Raw genomic sequence first — 21,374 nt, forward strand, 5'->3', positions numbered from 1 at the left:
TGGGGGGAGGAAGGAAGGAAGGAAGGAGGGAGGGAAGGAAGGAAAAAACAAAGAAAGAAAGAAGATAAAGTAAAATAAAATAAAGTAAAATATAATAAAGTTATTAAATTAAAAAATAATTATTAAAAAAAACATTTAAAAAAAAGGGACGGATAGAACCTTAGGACAAATGGTGGAAGCAAAGCTATACAGACAAAATCTCACACAGAAGCACACACATACACACTCACAAAAAGAGGAAAAGGGGAAAAAATCATAAATCTTGCTCTCAAAGCCCACCTCCTCAATTTGGGATGATTTATTGTCTAAAGGAGGGAAGAAAGGAAGGAAGGAAGGAAGGAAAGAAAGAAAAGAAAGAAAGAAAGAAAGAAAGAAAGGGAAAGAAGATAAAGTAAAATAAAATAAAGCTATTAAAATTAATTATTAAGAAAAAAAAATTTTTTTAAACGGACAGATAGAACCCTAGGACAAATGGTGGAAGCAAAGCTATACAGACAAAATCTCACACGGAAACATACACACTCACAAAAAGAGGAAAAGGGGAAAAAGTCATAAATGTTGCTCTCAAAGTCCACCTCCTCAATTTGGGATGATTCGTTGTCTCTTCATGTATTCCACAGATGCAGGTACATCAAATTGATTGTGGAGCTTTAATCCGCTGCTTCTGAGGCTGCTGGGAGAGATTTCCCTTTCTCTTGTTTGTTCTCACAGCTCCCAGGGGCTCAGCTTGGATTTGGCCCTGCCTCTGCGTGTAGGTCGCTGGAGGGCGTCTGTTTTTTGCTCAGACAGGACGGGGTTAAAGGAGCCACTGATTCGGGGGCTCTGGCTCACTCAGGCCGGGGGGAGGGAGGGGCGCGGAGTGCGGGGCGAGCCTGCGGCGGCAGAGGCCGGCGTGACGGCGTGACGTCCCGCCGGCGTGACGTTGCACCACCCTGAGGCGCGCCGTGCGTTCTCTCGGAGGAGTTGACCCTGGATCCCGTGACCCTGGCAGTGGCGGGCTGCACAGGGTCCCCAGTAGGAGGGTGTGGATAGTGACTTGTGCTCGCACACAGGCCTCTCGGTGGCGGCAGCAGCAGCCCTAGCGTCTCATGCCCGTCTCTGGGGTCCGCGCTTTTAGTCGCGGCTCGCGCCCGTCTCTGGAGCTCCTTTAAGCAGCGCTCTTAATCCCCTCTCTTCGAGCACCAGGAAACAAAGAGGTAAGAAAAAGTCTCTTGCCTCTTCGGCAGCTCCAGACTTTTTCCCGGACTCCCTCCCGGCTAGCCGTGGTGCACTAACCCCTTCAGGCTGTGTTCACGCCGCCAACCCCAGTCCTCTCCCTGCGCTCCAACCGAAGCCCGAGCCTCAACTCCCAGCCCCGCCCGCCCCGGCGGGTGAGCAGACAAGCCTCTCGGCCTGGTGAGTGCCCGTCAGCACCCATCCTCTGTGCGGGAATCTCTCCGCTTTGCCCCCCGCACCCCTGTTGCTGTGCTCTCCTCCGCGGCTCCGAAGCTTCCCCCCTCCGCCACCCGCAGTCTCCCAGCAATTTCTTTTTAAGGTTATGAAAATGTTCTAAAATTGACTTTGGTAATGGCTGCACATATCTGTGAGTATACTAAAAACCACTGAACTGTACACTTTAAATGAGTGAATTGTATACTCCGTGAATTATATCTTATTAAAACTGCTACTTAAAAAAAAAAAAACAGAAAGAACCAGAGAGAAATGTCCTCTTAGATTAGAGAGCAGTGAGAACACAGAGTTATTGAATTAATGAAAGAGAAGTAAGGAGGGGCGGCCTTCAGAAAGGGAAGGAGGAAGAAGTATATAAATAGAAAGCTGACAGAGGAATTAGAAGAACTAGAGCAATGAGGTCCCTGGTTGTGGAGATAAGGCTCCTTCCAGGCCTCAGAGGCCCTGAAGCAACCCTGTAAGCTCAGTTCAGTGTGATAAATGGTGTTCACATAGGGGCCCTGGGTCATTACAACCAGGTTAAAGTGTTTAGTATCTCTGTTGAAGAAGGCAGAGAAGTTTATGACACATCCTAAATAGGTAACAGTCTAAAAGCTTGGGTTCGTATGGGCGCACTCCTCAGTCATCCAGAAAATGTACGTTTATGGAGCACACTCAACAGATAAGGTCCTCCTGAATTCAGAACATTTTAAGGGTGTGATGGTCTTTTTGATATGTCAACTTGGCAAGGCTCCAGCCCCCAGTTACTCAAACACTAATCTAGGTGTTTCAGTCAAGGTATTTTGCAGATGTAATTAAAGTCCACAGTTAGCTCACTTTAAGTAAAGGAGATTATCTTAGATAACATAGGTGGGCCTGATTTAATCAGGTGCAAAGCCTTAAAAGCCGGGTTGAGGCTCTCCCAAGAAAAGAAATTCTGCCTGTGGGCAGCAGCTTCAGCCAGTTGACAGCCATGCCTGTGAGATCCTGTCTGCCTTTCCTGAAGGCCTGCCCTGGGAGTTCCCAATTTGCCTCTCAGGCCTCATAATCACAGAAGCCAATTCCTTGCAATAAAACCCTCATTATATATCTCCTACTTGTCGTGCTTCTCTGGGTGAACACTGACTCATAAAAAAAGCAACTGTGTTACTCCAAGATAATAAATTTGTGATCAAATTAAAGTTTATTCAGATGGAACATACCTAATGCCTAGATGGTGGTTTCTAATACCATTCCCCAATAAAAGGAACCAAGGTTCCTTGTCTCCCTGGAGAAATGGCTGATTCTGGGCTGGGGAAGTAGTGGATTATACCATAAGTATAAAATAAACATCCAGGGACTTCCCTAGTGGTCCAGTGGAAGACACGGAAGAACCTTAAATGCATTATTACTAAGTGAACAAAGCCAATTCAAAAAGGCTACATACTGGGACTTCCCTGGTGGCGCAGTGGTTAAGACTTCACGCTCCCAATGCAGGGGGCCGGGGTTCGATCCCTGGTCAGGGAACTAGATCCCACAGGCCGCAACTAAGAGTTCTCATTCCACAACTCAAAGATCCCGCTTGCCGCAAACTAAAGACCCGACGTAGCCAAATAAATAAATAAAAATCCATACGTCCATTTTGATATAAACAAATGACAGAATAAGTAAACAGGGAAGAAGAGACAAATCTCCCATGCAGAAAAATTCTGGGTAATTTATGGAGCTACTCGTCCCTTGAAGAGTTAAAGAAGGGGGAGCATAATTCCCCACTTCTTAAGAGAGCTGCACATTGTGACTTACTTCCAAAGAGTACAGTCGGGAAGGGGGAAGATAGAGTAACTGTACAGTGGAGAAACCTGACCAACACTACTGCAGCCAGTTGATCAAGGTCAACATCAATGATGATAAATCATGGTGAGAGTACATACCCTTGAAATAATCTGATAAGAACGGCCCGTTACCTCTGTGATCTTCCTTCCCCAAAACTTATAACCTCAGTCTAATAATGAGAAAAACATCAAACACAATCCAATAGAGGGGCATCCTAAAAAATATTTGACCAGTACTCAAAACTGTCAAGCTCATGTTGTTGAACCCAAGTTCATGGGCCTGACACACAGTGAGGCCAAACAAATAGAAACATCAGAGTTTGGAGCAGAGAAAGGTTTATTGCTAGGGCCAAGCAAAGAGTTCTGATCCAAACTCAAACGTTTTGGTTTGTTTGGCCTCACTGTACATTGGGCCCGCGAACTTGGGTTCGACAGCAGTCATCAGAAACAAGCAGAGGGCTTCCCTGGTGGCGCAGTGGTTGAGAGTCCGCCTGCCGATGCAGGGGACGTGGGTTCGTGCCCCGGTCCGGGAGGATCCCACGTGCCGTGGAGCGGCTGGGCCCGTGAGCCATAGCCTCTGAGCCTGCGCGTCCGGAGCCTGTGCTCCACAACGAAAGAGGCCACAGCGGTGAGAGGCCCGCGTACCGCAAAAAAAAAAAAAAAAAAAACAAGGAGAATCTGAGACACTATCACAGCCAAGAGGAGCCTAAGGAGACATAACTACTATATGCCAAAGTGGTATCCTGGATGGGATCTTGGAGCAGAAAAAGGCTATTAGGTAAAAACTAAAAAAATCTGAATAGGGGCTTCCCTGGTGGCGCAGTGGTTGGGAGTCCGCCTGCCGATGCAGGGGACGCGGGTTCATGCCCCGGGATCCCGCGTGCCGCGGAGCGGCTGGGCCCGTGGGTCATGGCCGCTGGGCCTGCGCATCCGGAGCCTGTGCGCCGCAGCGGGAGAGGCCACAGTGGTGAGAGGCCCGCGTACCGCAAAAAAAAAAAAAAAATCTGAACAAACTATGAACTTTATATTATCTTCTCGACTTTTCTCGAAATCTAATACTGTTCTAAAAAATAAAGCCTATTAAAAAACTAGAGGGACTTCCCTCGTGGTCCAGTGGCTAGGGCTCCATGCTCCCAATGCAGAGGGCCCGGGTTCGATCCCTGGTCAGGGAACTAGACCTCACATGCTGCAACTAAAAGATTCCGCATGCTGCAACTAAGACCCGGTGCATCCAAATAAGTAAATAAATAAATATATTTTTAAAAAACTAGATCAGGAAAAAAATCAGATGAACAAATACTTCTGAATATGTACTCTACAAGTTTGTTTTTTTTTAAAGATAACTGAGTTAAATTTATTTTGTTTTATTTTTTGGCCACACTGCGCTGCTTGCGGGATCTTAGTCCCCCGACCAAGGATTTAACATGGGCCCACGGCAGTGAAAGTCCCGAGTCCTAACCACTGGACCACCAGGGAATTCCCTGTAATCTACAAGTTTTGGTACTAGACTACAAAATGAGGAGTCATTCCGCTGTTTTCATTTTTACTTTAATTTAAAAGCAAGTCTTGATGATTTAAGTGGCTGGCAGTCTGTTGACCCTCTGTTGATAGAGACTGTCCTATCTCCTAGTCAGTGCCAAATGAATGGCTTTTCTACCCCAAAGAGACTTTAGCAGGTAGCGCCCCCCCCAGTAGATAACCTCACTTTCTATTTCATTAAAAAGACGGAAATCACCTAAAAAGAATTTGTTCAGCTTCCTGCAACCAAACCTATGAACTGATCTGCATGTGCACCCATTTTTCCCTTCCTGTGCTCCTGTTATAACAGTTACCACTGATGCAGTGTTCACTGCCTGCCAGGCACTATGGTAATGCAGGTTGCGTGCCATTTCAGTAAACAAGAAAAAAAAGGTTGCCTGCCATTTCAGTAAACAAGAATGTGGCCCGCCATCAAACCATCAGCCACTGCAGACATCCCGACCGCGCGCCCTGAGGGGAATTCGGATGAAGAGAAACAGGATACTGGCCCTAGATAGTTAAGATGCGTATCTAAGGAATGATTTCCATGAGCCCAGACTCTTGCATCTTCCCATACATAGAAAAGTGCTGAAATCATTAACTTGAGAAGTCTGTTTTTTTGTGATTAGCAGTAATCTTCTGATGTTTGACTATATTTTTTTTCCAGCAAAAACTCCTCTATATCGTGGCTCCTCCCTTGCCTCTCTGGAACATTTCCTCAGAGCTCTCTGAGAGGCTGTCTCTCCTGGGCTGTAGTCCTCACTAAGGTTCCCGAATAAAACATAACTTGCGACTTTTAGCTTGTGGGAGTTTTTGAGGGTTTTTTTTTTTTAGTCGATAGTAAGCATATTGCATGCATTATCTCCTTTAATCGTCACACCGAAATTCCGAGGTTCTCATAATTTCCCCATTTTATAGTCAAGGAAAACTGAGACTCAGGGAAATTAAGTGACTTGCCCAAGTTCTCACAGCTAGAAGGTGTTAGAACCAAGTGTTCCAACCCAGACTCCAGAGTCTGACCTCTTAACTCTAGGCTCTCCTCCTCTGTGAGACAAATCCCTACTCCTGTGCTCTGACTCATCACTTCCCAGCCCTTGGGAGCTTTGATCCACTGACGATTTGTATTGTCCACTCTGTGTTCCTACTTCTTCCCTTCTGTGCCCTTCACATCATTATACAAACAAGCTGTCACTCCCCGGGTCAAGACAAAACCCCTCCTCTAACCCCACAGGTTTCTCCAGTTCTCTCTTGACTCGAATATTCACTACTCAACTGTCAATATTGAGTATCTTCACCTGGAAGGCTTACAGCCATCCCGTGCTAAATATACCCCAAACTGAGCCCTTGACCACTCCGCTTTCCCACCAGAAAACTATTCTCATGGTCTTTCCCTCTCAGCGAATGACACCACCAACCACCTTGTTGCTCAAGCCAGAAACTTGGGCATCATCCTTGCCACTTCCCTCTACCTCTTCTCCTACACTCAGTCACGAGTCTTGTTGATTCTACGAAATCTCTCCTCTGTCCATTTAACTCCATCTCCACTGCCTCTGCCCTAGTGCTGACCACCATCCTTTCTCATGCGGACTACAAACCACAGCCTCTTACTAGTCTCTACTTCTAGCCTATGCTGCCCCATCCCCAGCCAGTCTGATCTTAGCACTCCACGCACTAACCCCGGTTATTTCTTAAACCCAAACCCGATAGGCATCTGTCCATTTTCAAGCCCTTCAATGTTTTTCTGGGCCTCAAGATGCAATCCAAGCTCTGTCTCAAGGCTTTGAGCCTCCCACTGATCTGGCCTCTGCTTACTCTCCAGCTTCCTCCTTCATTACTACTTCCTCTGGGCACCCCTCTCCCGCCACCCCCGAGTATGTCCCCTTCCCACACTTCTGCCACACAGAGTGACTTTCAGTTCCCTAAATTCTCCCAGCTTTCTATTTATTTTTTTTTGGGGGGGTTGCCCACATGGCATGTGGGATCTAGTTCCCCGCCCAGGGATCGAACCCACGCCCCGTGCAGTGGAAGCGTGGAGTCTTAACCACTGGACCACCAGGGAAGTCCCTCCCAGCTTTCTCCTGATTGGGCCTTTTCACAGTCTGTATCCTCTGTGTAGCACATGAACACACCACACTCCACCCGCCAGATCTAACTCCTCTTTGGCCTTTGGGGCTCAGCTTGCTCTTCCTCAGCTCCTCACTCCCATGTTTAGGGCAGGTTCCCAAGGACCTAGTGCCTTCCTCAGCACAGCACTTAGCATCAGGGGCTGTGGCTCTCTGCACACTCGTCTGTCCCCTGCAGACTGTGAGCCGGTGAAAATGGGAGCCTGTGGATGTGGCTCACCCCTGCAGCCCAGCACCCAGCACCCAGCGCCATGCATCCACCTCGTAGTCTGTATTGGGTGTTTGCGGAATGAACAAGTGGGAGTCGGAGGCAGCTGACCTTGAACTAGATCCACAGGCTTTCTGATTAAACTAATAGTTGTTTCTTTGTAGGTCATTTGCGTTCTGTTCCAATGACTTTCTCCCTTTGGTGGCCCCAGTGGAAACACTTTTTCTAATGAATCAGATACACATTTAGAGACTTACAAATGTAGCATTAGAGGTTCATGATTTTAGAACCAATTTCCTCATTTTGAGCGGCAGAAAACTGAAGTCCCCAAAGCTGACGTGGTTTGTTAGTAGCAGGCTCATTGTAGCTGTAAAACTGGGACTATATCTTGTCTTACTTCAGTTACTCTGGTACCTAACTGTTGGTAATGCCTGTCTTCTTTCATTTAAACGGTAAGGTAGGTTGCACCGTGACTGTGGCTTTCACGATTAGCCATGTGTTAATATTAAATGGGGCTGGGACTTCCCTGGTGGCGCAGTGCCACAACTACTGAAGCCCGCACGCCTACAGCCCGTGCTCCGCAACAAGATAAGCCACCGCAATGAGAAGCCCGTACACTGCAACGAAGAGTAGCCGCCGCTCGCCACAAGTAGAGAAAGCCCGCGTGCAGCAACAAAGACCTAATGCAGCCACAACTAAATCAATTAATTAATTAATTAAAAAAAGAGAGAACGCAGTTCCACTTAGGGTCAGGCTGAGGCACAAGTCCTGTCCCGCTGCTCCTGGGTCTCAAGCGACAGCTTTGGACATGCAGCTGCAGGTGGCCTCATCAGTGACCATAGTTCAAGTGCAGGTGTCGGCCCGCCAGTGTGGTGAATGAGGTGCTCCTACAGAGGGTGAGCAGTGAGAACAGTGCCATTCCCTACTCGTTATGCCTGAGTTTTCATGATGTGCCCGATTCTCCAGATTCTTTCCCTAGTGCCTTAAGCCCCAGCTACCTACCTACCAACCACGCATGCGCACACACACACCATTTGCCGCCTCATGAACCTGGGTGAGGCCTTCCCGCAACTCCCCAGGCAACTCATTCCTCCTTCACCCTTTGTAAACACACGTTAATGCATAGATTAGTTTTCTCCGAGGGTTTGCCACCCACCCTCCCTCCCTCCGTTCCCAGAAGGGCATATCTGATGTGCACAGGTACAGATGCACGGCACGCTCTCTTGACTGCAATACCTGTGAGGGTCATACTTGCCTCTGGCTCCCCAAATACCCAACGTTTTGTATAAGCAGGGGCTTCATGTTTGCTTCTCTGGGCTAAAACACCCTCAGGGAAGGGTAAATGGTTAATATTTCACCCTGTTCTTTCCAAGAAAATCTACTTCCTGTTCAGTCTGGTTCTCATTGCCATTCCTGCTGACAGCAGCTACCTGCCATGTTAAGTACTCAAACTGTTAGTTGCTATCAGCAGGAATGAGAATTGTGGGACTTTTTTTTTTTTACCCTGGCGAATGAAAGCACCAATTCCTAACCACTGGACTGCCAGGGAATTCCCCTTTCTTCTCTTTTATTTATTTATTTATTTTTGCGGTACGCGGGTCTCTCACTGTTGTGGCCTCTCCCGTTGCGGAGCACAGGCTCCGGATGCGCAGGCTCAGCGGCCATGGCTCACGGGCCCTGCCGCTCCGCGGCATGTGGGATCTTCCCGGACCGGGGCACGAACCCGTGTCGCCTGCATTGGCAGGCGGACTCTCAACCACTGCGCCACCAGGGAAGCCCTTCTCTTTTTTAAATTTTATTTTCTTGTTTGAGAATTGTTTAACTTTTTTTCATCTGTAAAATGGGAGAATTATCTGCTAGGGCTGATCCTTGACCGACATTATCATTCAATCCTTACAAACCCGAAGTAGGTATGATTCTGGATAAGTCTCCTGATGTTTCCACAGCTGGTTCAGTAGCAGAGGTGGGATTCACCTGGAGGTGAGTGTAAGGCCCAGGATTTTAGTCCTCAAGTCACCCTACCTCCTTTCTTTCCAAGACCTCGAGGGGTTACTCTACTCCAAATTCAAATCCTGGAACTAGAAGGGAACTGGCATCTCTCCAAAGGCTGACACTAAGCACCAACTCCATGCCAGCTCTGCCTGATGTCCCCCCTGACGACCTGCCCCTTCCCACTGTCTTCGGTCCCTGTGTCTTATTTTTGCTTTATCCAGCATACAGCCCACGTCTGCTGGGGAGGGGTCCACACCAAGACTTTAATCCTGCTTACTCCCCATTCCTCTTCCCCGTTTCCTAGTTAGGCACTGAGTCAACTGCTTCAGTGCATTATTAACTTCATCCTCAAAGCCCTCTGAGGGAGGTCCCATATTGCAGATGACACTGAGGCTTACAGCTGGTGCATGAAGAGCCGGATTTGAATGCAGACTATGCAGTCTTGTCACTCCAGACTGCTAACTCTTGGCCACCACTCTGCTGCTGCCTGCTTCTCAGTAGGCCATTGAGGGATGGCCAGCATCACCACGGAGTTGACTGTCTTTTAAAAGCTGATCTTATGCTGCACCTCTTATAGGTAAATATAAGTCCTAAATATCTCAAAGCTCCCATTCCTCCCTTCAGGAAGCAGCAATCTAGTCCACCGAGGAAACAAATACCGGCACTTACTGCACGAGGCAGTGAGGAACCACTGGATCCAGGACCTGTGTCCAACCCCAGGCTCAAAAGAAACCCCTTTTACCCGGCCAACCAACCCTGGTGTCCATCATTTTCCCTTTCAATTTTAATCCTCCTTATTCAAGGTCTATAGAGAAAGCTCCCTCTGCCGTGTGACCTTGGCCTTGTCATAACCTCCCTGGCTCAGCGAGGAGCCTACCTACTCTGAATGGTGAGGGTGAGGTATTCCTAATACTCCAAAATGGTTAGAAATTTCCATCACATGACTGTCAATTAATTGTATCAAGTCCCTCTGCCTTGGACTTGAATAACATTTTTAGCACATTAACATTTACCAACTGCTGTTCACACAGTGGCAGCTGTCTTTGAATATGAAGGAAACACTGATGCAATAAGAGAAAATATTTGAAATCTAGGAGCTTGTAAAGGAAGTGGAAGTGTTTTTCCAAGATCTGTTGGCAGCTCCCACGTTCTTGGGCTGGTGGGTATTCTGCAGCCCACCCTTCAAAATTCTGGTGAGCACAGTGGTCCTTCTTAAGGACCATGGTCATGAGCCTCCTAGTTTGGTTACAGGTCAGGGGCCCCTCGGTTGTGCAAGGGGTGCAACCACCATTTGCTGCACTCTGACAGCTCCTGTCACTTGCTTTATCGGCTCTGTCCAGTGCAGGCTCCCTACAAGCTGGGTAGGGAGTTGGCACTAAACCTGATCCCCCTTCCTCTGCGGCAGTTCCAGCCTAATTCCACAGGTAACTAGCTGGGGCACTCTGGCTTCCTCCCATCTTTCCCAGACATTAGATATGGCCTGTGTATTGGCCCATTACTAGCCTAACGTACATCTGTCTATCCATCAGTTAAACTCAAGTACCTAAGAATAGTGCCTGGCCTGTAAATTCGAATGTATTACATGTCAAAAATACTCTTGATTTCTTTCAACCATTTAAAAATGCAGGGATGGGCTTCCGTGGTGGCGCAGTGGTTGAGTCCGCCTGCCGATACAGGGGACACAGGTTCGTGCCCCGGTCCGGGAAGATCCCACATGCCGTGGAGTGGCTGGGCCCGTGAGCCATGGCCGCTGAGCCTGCGCTCTGCAACGGGAGAGGCCACAACAGTGAGAGGCCCACATACTGCAATAAATAAATAAATAAATAAATAATAAAAATGGAGGGACTTCCCTGGTGGCGCGGTAGTGGTTAAGAATTGGCCTGCCAATGCAGGTGACACAGGTTCGAGCCCTGGTCCGGGAGGATCCCACATGCCACGGAGCAACTAAGCCCGTGCACCACAACTACTGAGCCTGCAAGCCACAACTACTGAGCTCGTGCGCAGCAACAGAGACCCAACGCAGCCAAAAATAAATACATAAATTTATTTTAAAATAAATTTTAAAATGCATAACTTTAGTTCACAGGCCATACGAAAACAGTCAGCAGACCAGTTTGCCAATCCCTGGCTCACATGATTCCTACTCTGAGGACTGGCACCACAGAATAGTATATGAAGATTCTTTTTATGGGACTTCCCTGGCAGTCCAGTGGTTAAGACTGCACAAGTTCGATCCTTGGTCAGGGAACTAAGACCCTGCCTGCATCGTGGCATGCCCCCCACCCACAAAAGCCTTTTATTTTAAGAAGGTGCTACCCTCAGGTATGAGGATGACACATACATGCACTTCCCATAACAGTAGGTATAAGAGCTGCTAGTTACAGGGAGCTATTAAACAACAAAATCTAAAAAAACCAGTTCCTTACTTTTACTAGACATACTTCTAAGTACCTGGTAACTAGAGAACATTTCTATCATTGGACAGTCCTGTGTTACATCTGATAGGAGGAGTATTTATTCAGTACATCATCACAAACCAGAATAATACAATAACAGTTCCAACAAAAGGTTCACATGTTTATTACTGAGCTACACAGTGAGCAGTGGTGAGGAAAGCTCAAGAGGAGAGAGCATCAAACACAGGCAGCTGTTCCAGACACTAGTGATGTTCTGATAATGTGTGTGAATTCATATGTGAGGCTCATTATAGACCCAGCTTGGTTCTTCTCCAATGTCTTCTCTTAGAGTTGTACCTACACAGAAGGAAATCACAAATTACAAAGGCAGTCTGACCTCAATTTAGCTGCTCTTACTGACCACAAACTTTGCCTTAAAGTACCATAAAAATCTTTGAAAGAAAAAGGGTTCCACTTTCCCTACCGTTAACAAGTTTGGAGCTCTTTTTGGAGAGTAAAAAACGATTTGCTAGATGTGTTAAAGAACTAGTCAAAGCAATTTTTTACCTCTCAAAATGATTCCAGGCTAAGGAAAACACACACTGGTTCCTTATAGGAACTAAGTAGTGGAGAAGCTCTCTCCTCTCCCCAAGTGTACGCTCATTCACTTTTGATTCAACAGACCTGGGGTAGACCCAGAGACGTATAACCTCCCCTTCTAAATTATATCAAAACCAGTAATTCTACATAATAGGTCACACATACAAAAAAGCTCTTGCATAATTTTAATACTACATTAACACCCTCAGTCACTTCAATACCACAGCCAAGTTATTTGCAGAGCTAAAGCCATCTCAGAAATGTTCATGTCAATCTGTCATGATTTTACCCCCAAAAAAGGCAAAATCAAAAATGATCAACACAGATTTTCTTTCAGCAGGATTATGTCAGTACTTCCACGAAACGGAACACTGTAATTGCAACCTGCTTTCAATACATTTTAAAAGTTAGACAACACACACACAAAAAGCCAGACCACAGAGCAAGAGACCAGCATCTGATAACTGCAGGTACCCTCTATTGAGCTAGGCACTGAGCTTTATATATATTTCTTTCATTCCTCACAACTATAAAGGCAGGTCCTACCATCATTGGATGAGGACACGATAAACCAAAGGTTGCAATTAATTGGCCTATAAAGCTACAGTGGGTGGTGATTTCTGGCTCAGACTGAAGACAACAAGGAAATTAACAAATATTGGAGGAGTGTCTGCCCCTAAGCTCAGCTGTGGGCTGACTGTGTCCAGAAACCCAGAAGCAGCACATTAAAAAAAAAACCCCAAAAGAATTTCAGAATGGTGGCTCAGGACGAATTAAACTGCATATAACTTTCAATTGTGCATTTACACCCCCAAAGTAATCCTAAGTTCAACAAAACACAAGGGTGGGTAGTGTTTGCCTTTACCTGATTTTATTACCAGTTTTCATTCGAATCCATTGGGGAATGGGACGATTCTGCTTTTGTTTCTTGGCCAGAAATCGCTTGATCCTGAAAGTCTTGTGAGAAGACTGGGAAGGAAATGCAATCAATTTAACAGCAATACCAGAGCTTGCTCCAATGATTCAAAGTCAAGAACTCCCTAAATCCAACAAATATTCAAATGCTTAACATATACCCAGAACAACCCTCTCGATGCTAAACCCATCACTGCCCTTTGCTTTGTTCCTCACTTCTCCGGAGGCAGATACCATAATTCCCACTGTTCAAAGAAAAATCAGTAGTCAGGGAGGTAGGTAACCTGCCCCAAAGCAGAGTATTAATGTGCAGATTTGGCTGGGATTCAAACCCAGGTCCTCTCTGCTCCAAGGCTAGGGCGTGTTCCAGTCTTCCCTGCTGTCAACCCAGGACTGAGAGGACTATAGTCAGAGATGGCGGGGACTAAAGCACGTGGTTTTCAGGAACAATCCCTTGCAAGTCAGTGAGTCTCAGCGCACTGTTTTATACACCAGAGTACTGGGACTTCCCTGGTGGTCGAGTGGTTAGGATCCCACGCTTCCACTGCTGGGGGCCCCGGTTCGATCCCTGGTCGGGAATCCAAAAAGCCACAGGGAGCGGCAAAAAAAAGAAAAAAAGATTTACACAAAGTCCCTGACTTTCGGTAAATCTGTTCTAGCCCTCTGACCATTTTGGTATTAATTCTAACTCTATTTAAAACGTCACTTTCCCAAGGATGACTTTCCCAGCTTCCCGTCACATTCAGAGCACATCACCCCTTGATCCAGGCGTTTCTACGAGGTGACGTTCAAGTCCCTGAACAAAGGGCTAAAAAGTCCTGTAATCTCATAGCGTGGAAGGATCCTGGCCCCCAAGTAAAAACAGTCTTCGAAAACCAGCAGCCTACATTGCCTTTTCGATGCCAGGAACATCCCGCGTGTCGCAGGCAGCCCGAAGTCAGGCCACGATTTCTGGGGTACCCCCTCGACTTCTCTTCTTGCCCCCGAAACAGAGTTCGCTCCGGGAAAAACGGGAATCCCTGCCCGCCTGAGCAGTGGCCTGGAGCACAGAGCGCCCCTTCGGACCTCGCGGGGCCGGCGCAGCCCGCCCCTCCCCAGGTGCTCGCTCGCTTCCCAGCAGGCCCTCGGACTGGAGCCGTGGCCCAACTCCATCTCCTCTGGAAAAGGCCTTAAAAAGGGTCCCGCACATCGGCGCAGCCCGCGGCATCGGCGAGCTCGCGGGGACCTCAGATCTCGGAAAGCCACCCCAGACCCGATGGTAATGGATGGACTTACCATGGCGATGATCAAATACAGCCGCAGATAGGATGGAGGACAAGAGAAAAGAGGGAGAATCAAGCGGAAGTACGTGTTTTAGAGGGCGCCGCCGGGGGCCGGGCTTGAGGAGGACACGCCAAGAGCCAACCATCGCCCCCTGGCGGCCGCTCTCTGCGCAAGCTACCGTGAGGCCGTGGGAAACAGCGCTCATTCGTGCGAAATGGAATTCCCTTTGCTTCAGTTCCGTAATTGGGTTTTTCAGGACCCCGTTAGTGTGCCAGGGGCACCCTGTGTCATGGGTGAGACACACAGTCCGTGATAACTGCCAAGGCAGAAACCCTTCCGAAGGCGGGAGGAGCGGAGTGGGCGGGGCTATTCCCAAGGAGGGCGGGGAAGAGGTTATGTCCCGGCGCAAGGGACTTCGGTCCTGCGTTTGGGAGGGAGCGCGCCTAGGGGTGGGGGCTGGGAACGCCCCGCCGGAGTGGACTAGCGGGTTGGCCCCCGGCTCTTGCTCGGCGGTTGTGTCCACTAGGCTGGGCCGTGCGGGATGGGAATGTACAGTGGTGTTGGCCATGGGGCGTTAGACTAGGCAAGAGGCTGCCAATCAAGGGTTTTTTTTTTCCTTTCCAGTTATATTGAGATATAATTGACATACAGCACTGTATAACCAATCAAGGTTTTACACAACGTAGAGTACTAAGGATCACGGCCCCAATCAAGGTTTTAAACTGAGAAAGTTCTGGACAGAACATTCCCTTGGCTGCTAGGAAGCTCAGACTGACTTTGTAACCCACCTTTGGCAAAATGTACAGGAATTAATGGCACACGTTTTGGATGTTAATGTTCCCCGTTTTCATCCTTTTCTTCTCCCCATTTAGAAATAAAGATCTCTACAGTCACTTCAAGCATTTTTGCACCAATAGATTAAGGTAAGGGTTTTTAACCTGGGGTCCACAAGGGTCAATGTATAGAATTCACAGGGTACGAACGTGGATGGAAAAAAAACCACAACTTCGTTTTCATCAAACTCTGAAATGTAGCGCTTTCTTTATTTACAAATGTAGACAACAAACTACAGTGACATTAGCAGTACCTGTGACTTGGTCACCAATAGAAATCAAAGATGGTTTCATATCACACTGCAGTTGATGGAGATGTCTCGAAATATCATTTATGTACTCATCACTTCTTTGAAATTACAGTAGACCCACAAGAACTCTGTTAATCCTGTATATTGCTATAGTACACATTTCTTTTAGAAAATATTTTGATAGCTGTATTGCAGTGTGATTGGTTTTCTTTATCATCCTGTGTACTTTGTTTTATGCATTTAAAAACATTCTGAGAAGGACTTCCCTGGTGGCGCAGTGGTTAAGAATCTGCCTGCCAATGCAGGGGACACGGGTTCGAGCCCTGGTCCTGGAAGATCCCACATGCCACGGAGCAACTAAGCCCGTGCGCCACAACTACTGAGCCTGCACTCTGGAGCCCACAGGCCACAACTACTGAAGCTCGCGCGCCTAGAGCCCGTGCTCCGTAACAAGACAAGCCACCGCAATGAGAAGCCTGCGCACCGCAACGAAGAGTAGCCCCCGCTCGCCGCAACTAGAGAAAGCCTGCCTGCAGCAACGAAGACCCAGTGCAGCCAAAAATAAATAAATAAAATTTATTTAAAAAAACACAAAACGATTCTGAGGGACTTCCTTGACGATCCAGTGGTTAAGAATTGCCTTCCAATTCAGGGAACGCGGGCTCGATCCCTGGTTGGGGAACTAAGATCCCACATGCTCCGGGGCAACTAAGCCTGCGTATCACAACTACTGAGCATGTGAGCCACAACTAGAGAGCCGCGTGCCAAAACAAAGGATCCCGCATGTCACAACAAAGATTCCGCATGCCGCAACTAAGACCCGACGTAGCCAAAAATAAAATAAAATATATTTTTTTAATTCTGAAAATAAGTCCAGAAACTTTCTCAGACTGCCAAATGGTTCTATGGCACAATAATGGTTTCGAATTCCTGGATTGGGGTAGTGACAGATGGTAGAACAAACAAACTAAGTAGGAGGCTTTGGAAATAGTCTAAACAAGAAGTGATGGTGGGGGGCTCCCATGGTGGCACAGTGGTTGAGAGTCTGCCTGCCAGTGCAGGGGACACGGGTTCGAGCCCTGGTCTGGGAGGATCCCGCATGCCGCGGAGCGACTGGGCCCGTGAGCCACAACTACTGAGCCTGCGCGTCTGGAGCCTGTGCTCCGCAACAAGAGAGGCCCGTGCACCACGATGAAGCGTGGCCCCCGCTCTCCGCAACTAGAGAAAGCCCTCGCACAGAAACGAAGACCCAACACAGCCAAAAATAAATAAATAAATAAATAAATTTTTTAAAAAAAGAGTTAGATAAATAAATAAATAAATTTATTAAAAAAAAAAGAAGTGATGGTGGCACAAAGTAAGGTAGTCACCATGATGTTGAATAAGAAGAAACAAGATCAAGAGGTGATTGTGGTGCCTGCTTTGGCAGCACATATACTAAAATTGGAACGATACAGAGAAGATTAGCATGGCCCCTGTGCAAGGATGACACGCAAATTGGTGCAGCGTTCCATATTTTTTTGAATGTTCTCAATAAATGGTTACATATGTGGAAAAAAAAAAAGGTGATTGTGACATAAAGTTAACAGGTCTTAGTCCCAGGTCTCTGCCTTGGGCAACTGGATGCTGGTGCCTTAGATCTAGAGAGGGAATACAGAAACCATAGGAAGCTTGAGCCCAATTTAGTAATTACCGGGGTTTTGTTTGTTTGCTTTTTGGCCACGCCATGTGGCTTTCAGGATCTTAGTTCCCCGACCAGGGATCAAACCCGTGCCACCTGCAGTGGAAGCACGGAGTCCCAACCACTGGATCGCCAGGGAATTCCCGAATAATTACCAGTTTTTAACAGCAACAGTTTAGTTACTTTAATCCCACCCAGTTTTTAGATTCAGACCCTCATCCAAATTTACATTTAATTCAAGTGAGACCTTGGGCTTCTTACCTTGGATTTTTATTATTTACTTAAGAGCCAGTATTTTCTTTTTGGTGACCAGAAGGAAGGAGCAACAAATAAGCCTTTAGTAGATGAATTATCATTGTCATCATCATCGTCATCATAGCTACCATTTCCTCAGGTTTAGAGTGGGACTGACACTGTGCTAAGAGCTTATATAAATCATCCTTTTAATTCTTACAGCTTTATAGGACACTTGTTGTTCTTTCCTTCTGCATTGCATGGCACCCCCTCTGAGTTTCTTTTGCTGATCCTTCCTTATCTCACTTACTTTTTAACATTGGAGAGCCCTGAGGTTCAGATTTGGACCTCTTCTCTTTTCTATATACACTCCCTTCCTTGGTGACCTCATCCAACATCATGGCTTTAAATGTTTTCTTGGACTTCCCCCGCGGTCCAGTGGTTAAGACTCGGCGCTTCCACTGCAGGGGGCATGGGTTTGATCCCTGATCAGGGAAGTAAGATCCCGCATGCCACACAGCACGGCCAAAAAAAAAAGAAAAGTTTAAATACTCTCTTGGTTGACGACACCCAAATGTATGTCTCCAGCCTGGATGTCTCCTTGAACTACTACCTTCAACGTCCCCACCTGGATGTCTAATAGATGTCTTTAAACTTAATGTGTCCCAAACAGAACTCCTGATATTTCACCGTCAACTGCTCACTCAAAAGTCCTTCCCATCTCAGCAGATGGCACCTCCATTCTTCCTGTTGCTTAGGCCAAAATTTATTTTCCACTCTTCTCTTTTTAAAAAAATACTTCCTCTTTTTAAAAAAATTTTTTTTAAATTTTATTTTTAGCTGCGTTGGGTCTTCATTGCTTCACGTGGGCTTTCTCTAGTGGTGGCGAGTGGGGTTACTCTTCGTTGCGTGCGTGGGCTTCTCATTGCTGAGGCTTCTTTTGTTGCGGAGCACAGGCTCTAGGCGCGAGGGCTTCAGGAGTTGCGGCTCGTGGGCTCAGTAATTGCGGCGCATGGGCTTAGTTGCTCCGTGGCATGTGGGATCTTCCCGGACCAGGGATTGAACCTGTGTCCCCTGCATTGGCAAGGCGGGTTCTTAACCACTGCGCCACCAGGGAAGCCGTCCACTCTTCTCTTTTCTCTCACATCCCATATCCAATTTGTCAGCAAATCTGGTCAGTTTGACTTTGAAATTTATGCAGTACCTCAGAATGTGACTTTATTTGGAGGTAGGGTCGTTACAGAGGTAATCAAGTTAAAATGAGGCTGGCTAGGGACTTCCCTGGTGTTCCAGTGACTAAGACTCCACGCTTCCAATGCAGGGGGTCTGGATTCGATCCCTGGTCAGGGAACTAGATCCCACATGCCACAACTAAGAGTTCACATGCTGCAACTGAGACCTGGCACAGCCAAATAAATAAATAAATATTTTAAAAAAATGAGGCTGCCTAGTGTGGGCCCTCATCCAGTCTGACTGGTGTCCTCATCAGAAGAGATTAGGACACACAAGGAGACACCAGGGATGCTCGCGTGCATGCAGAAAGGCCATGTGAGGACACAGTAGGAAGGTGGCCGGCCACCCGCGAGCCAAAGAGAGAGGCCTCAGGAGAAACCAGACCTGCTGATGCCTCGATCTCAGGCTTCTCGCCTCCAGAACTGTGAGAAACTTCTGTTGTTTAAGCCACCCAATCTGTGGTATTTTGTCATGGCAGCTCTCACCAACTAAGACAGGTGGGATCAGGACATGGGGAGTGGGGAGAAGGGCATTCCAGCTAGAAGTAGCAGCATGCCACCAGTCACAAGCCAATGTGCTGTACCTCCTGATTGGCTGGAGCCAGGGAGGCAAGTTTCAGGGGCTGGAATTCCACAGAGCTGGGTCCCATAGGGTCAGAAAGGACAATGGCTGTGAAGAGGCTCCCGGATTTGACATAGGGTGCTCCCTGGTGCCCTTGGAAGTTGGGCAGTATACACGGGATGTGAGGAAGGGGGCAAGAGGAGAAAGAGTGGGTGGTGAAGTGGGGGCAGGGCTTGTGGGGAGGAGATGCTTTTAGGACGTTTGGGTGTGAAGAGGAGACAAAGGAGGGCAGTGAGCGAGGGTGGTGAGCTCAAGAATTGGTCATTTCTGAGGCTTCCCTGGCGGTCCAGTGGTTAAGACTCCATGTTCCCAAGGCAGGGGGCACAGGTTCGATTCCTGGTCAGGGAACTAAGATCCCACATGCCGTAGGGCGCGACCTAAAAATAAATAATAATTTTTTTTTTTTTTTTTTTTTGCGGTACGCGGGCCTCTCACCGTTGTGGCCTCTCCCGTTGCGGAGCTCAGGCTCCGGACGCGCAGGCTCAGCGGCCATGACTTACGGGCCCAGCCGCTCCACGGCACGTGGGATCTTCCCAGACCGGGGCACGAACCCGTGTCCCCTGCATCAGCAGGCGGACTCTCAACCACTGCGCCACCAGGGAAGCCCCAAAACTATTTTTATAATAATACAAAGAAGTCATCTGCTTCTTTCACTCTTGTCCTCTCACGGGTGTACCGTGGAGTTTCCAAGTCTGACAGACAATAATAGAATGTGTGTTTGTGTGTTCTTGGGTTTTAAATATTTTTCAGTTTTAATTTCTAATACAGTAAATATCGATAGATATAATCCACACAAACAAAGGCCCTTTGGAGTCCTCAATAATTTTTAAGTGTAAAGGGGTCCTAAGACTAAAACATTTGTGAACCGCTCCTATACAGCAATGAGAATGAACAGACTACAGCTACCCACAGTGGCACGGATGGATCTCACAAACATCCACAAATGTGGAACAAAGGAGGCCAGACACAGAAGCATGCATACTGTATGATTCCATTTACATAAAGACACAAACCGGGCAAGACTAATCTGTGCCATTAGCAGTCAGGATAGTGGTTATCCTTGGGGGGAGGAGGCGCTGGTCATACTCTGTTTCTTGATCTGAGTGCTAGTTCTGTAGGTGTGTTCCCTTTGTGAAAATTCATCTAGCTGTACACTTCAGGTTCGTGTGCTTTTCTGTATGGGTGTTATATTTCAATATAAATTAAAAATACTTTTATATGGGTCTACAGATAAAACTATAGATGAGGGCTTCCCTGGTGGCGCAGTGGTTAAGAATCTGCCTGCCAATGCAGGGGACACGGGCTCGAGCCCTGGGCCAGGAAGATCCAACATGCCGCGGAGCAACTAAGCCCGTGCGCCACGACTACTGAGCCTGCTCTCTAGAGCCCGTGAGCCACAACTACTGAAGACCCCATGCCTAGAGCCCGTGCTCTGCAATAAGAGAAGCCACTGCAATGAGAAGCCCGTGTACCACAACGAAGAGTAGCCCCCACTCGCCATAACTAGAGAAAGCCCACACGCAGCAACGAAGACCCAACCCAGCCAAAAAAAAAAAAAAAAAAAGACACACCACCATCTCTCACTTGGATCATTACAAAAATCTCCCTTCTTCTGACCCTGCCCCCTACACTGTCTTTTCAACACAGCAGCCAGAGTGATCCTATTAAAACCTGTCAGATCGCATCACTCTTCTGCTCAGAGGGGCTCTAATGGCTAATTTCACTCAGGTAAAAATCCAAGTCCATACAACGGCCTGCAAGGGGCAAGTGCCATCAGGCCCTTTCACCGCCCCCCCCACCTCATCTCCAGCTGCTCTCACCTTCAGCTCACTCTCTTTGGGCCACACTGGCCGTTACATTCTTGTCTTGGGGCCTTCGCACTTGCTGTTCCCTCTGCCTGGGAGCTTCATCCATCAGTCTCTTCAGGGCTTGATTCACACCGCCTTCTCCTTGAGGCTTTCCCTGACCACCCTCTCCATCTAAAAGCGCAGCGTTGGGCTTCCCTGGTGGCGCAGTGGTTGAGAGTCCGCCTGTCGATGCAGGGGACACGGGTTCGTGCCCCGGTCTGGGAAGATCCCACATGCCGCGGAGCGGCTGGGCCCGTGAGCCACGGCAGCTGAGCCTGCGCATCCGGAGCCTGTGCTCCGCAACGGGAGAGGCCACAACAGTGAGAGGCCCGCGTACCGCAAAAAATAAAAAAATTTTAAAAAAAATTAAAAAATAAAAGCGCAGCGTCTGCCCTCACTGAGCGTTCCCCCCCCACCCCC

At 47.7% G+C, this 21,374-nt stretch overlaps 1 protein-coding gene and 2 non-coding genes across 3 annotated transcripts; 1 reads left to right on the top strand and 2 right to left on the bottom strand.

Annotated features, from left to right (window-relative positions):
- Positions 1 to 11,636: 11,636 nt before the first annotated feature.
- RPL39 (ribosomal protein L39) lies at positions 11,637 to 14,514 on the bottom strand. The gene is made up of 3 exons (XM_029239943.1): positions 14,267 to 14,514; positions 12,942 to 13,045; positions 11,637 to 11,833 (listed from the first exon to the last, which is right to left on the bottom strand). The coding sequence occupies exons 1-3, from the start codon at positions 14,267 to 14,269 to the stop codon at positions 11,785 to 11,787; spliced, it is 156 nt and encodes a 51-aa protein (XP_029095776.1). The 5' UTR covers positions 14,270 to 14,514; the 3' UTR covers positions 11,637 to 11,784.
- Positions 12,335 to 12,467, bottom strand: LOC114906656. Its single transcript, XR_003796474.1, has one exon. It is a non-coding gene; the product is annotated as a small nucleolar RNA SNORA69 (small nucleolar RNA).
- Positions 14,515 to 16,751: 2,237 nt separating the features above from the next.
- On the top strand, positions 16,752 to 16,858 carry LOC114906686. Its single transcript, XR_003796502.1, has one exon. It is a non-coding gene; the product is annotated as a U6 spliceosomal RNA (small nuclear RNA).
- Positions 16,859 to 21,374: the final 4,516 nt, after the last annotated feature.

This window comes from Monodon monoceros, unplaced genomic scaffold, assembly GCF_005190385.1.
Source record: "Monodon monoceros isolate NGI ecotype Baffin Bay Population unplaced genomic scaffold, NGI_Narwhal_1 Super_Scaffold_22, whole genome shotgun sequence".
Taxonomy (NCBI): Eukaryota; Metazoa; Chordata; class Mammalia; order Artiodactyla; family Monodontidae; genus Monodon; species Monodon monoceros.

What these genes read in the sequence shown, in the direction of transcription:
- RPL39 (XM_029239943.1), bottom strand. An exon ending in AAAACTGGTAATAAAATCAG is followed by an intron (nt 11,834 to 12,941) that starts GTAAAGGCAAAC and finishes CCTTCTGTGTAG; the next exon opens with GTACAACTCTAAGAGAAGAC.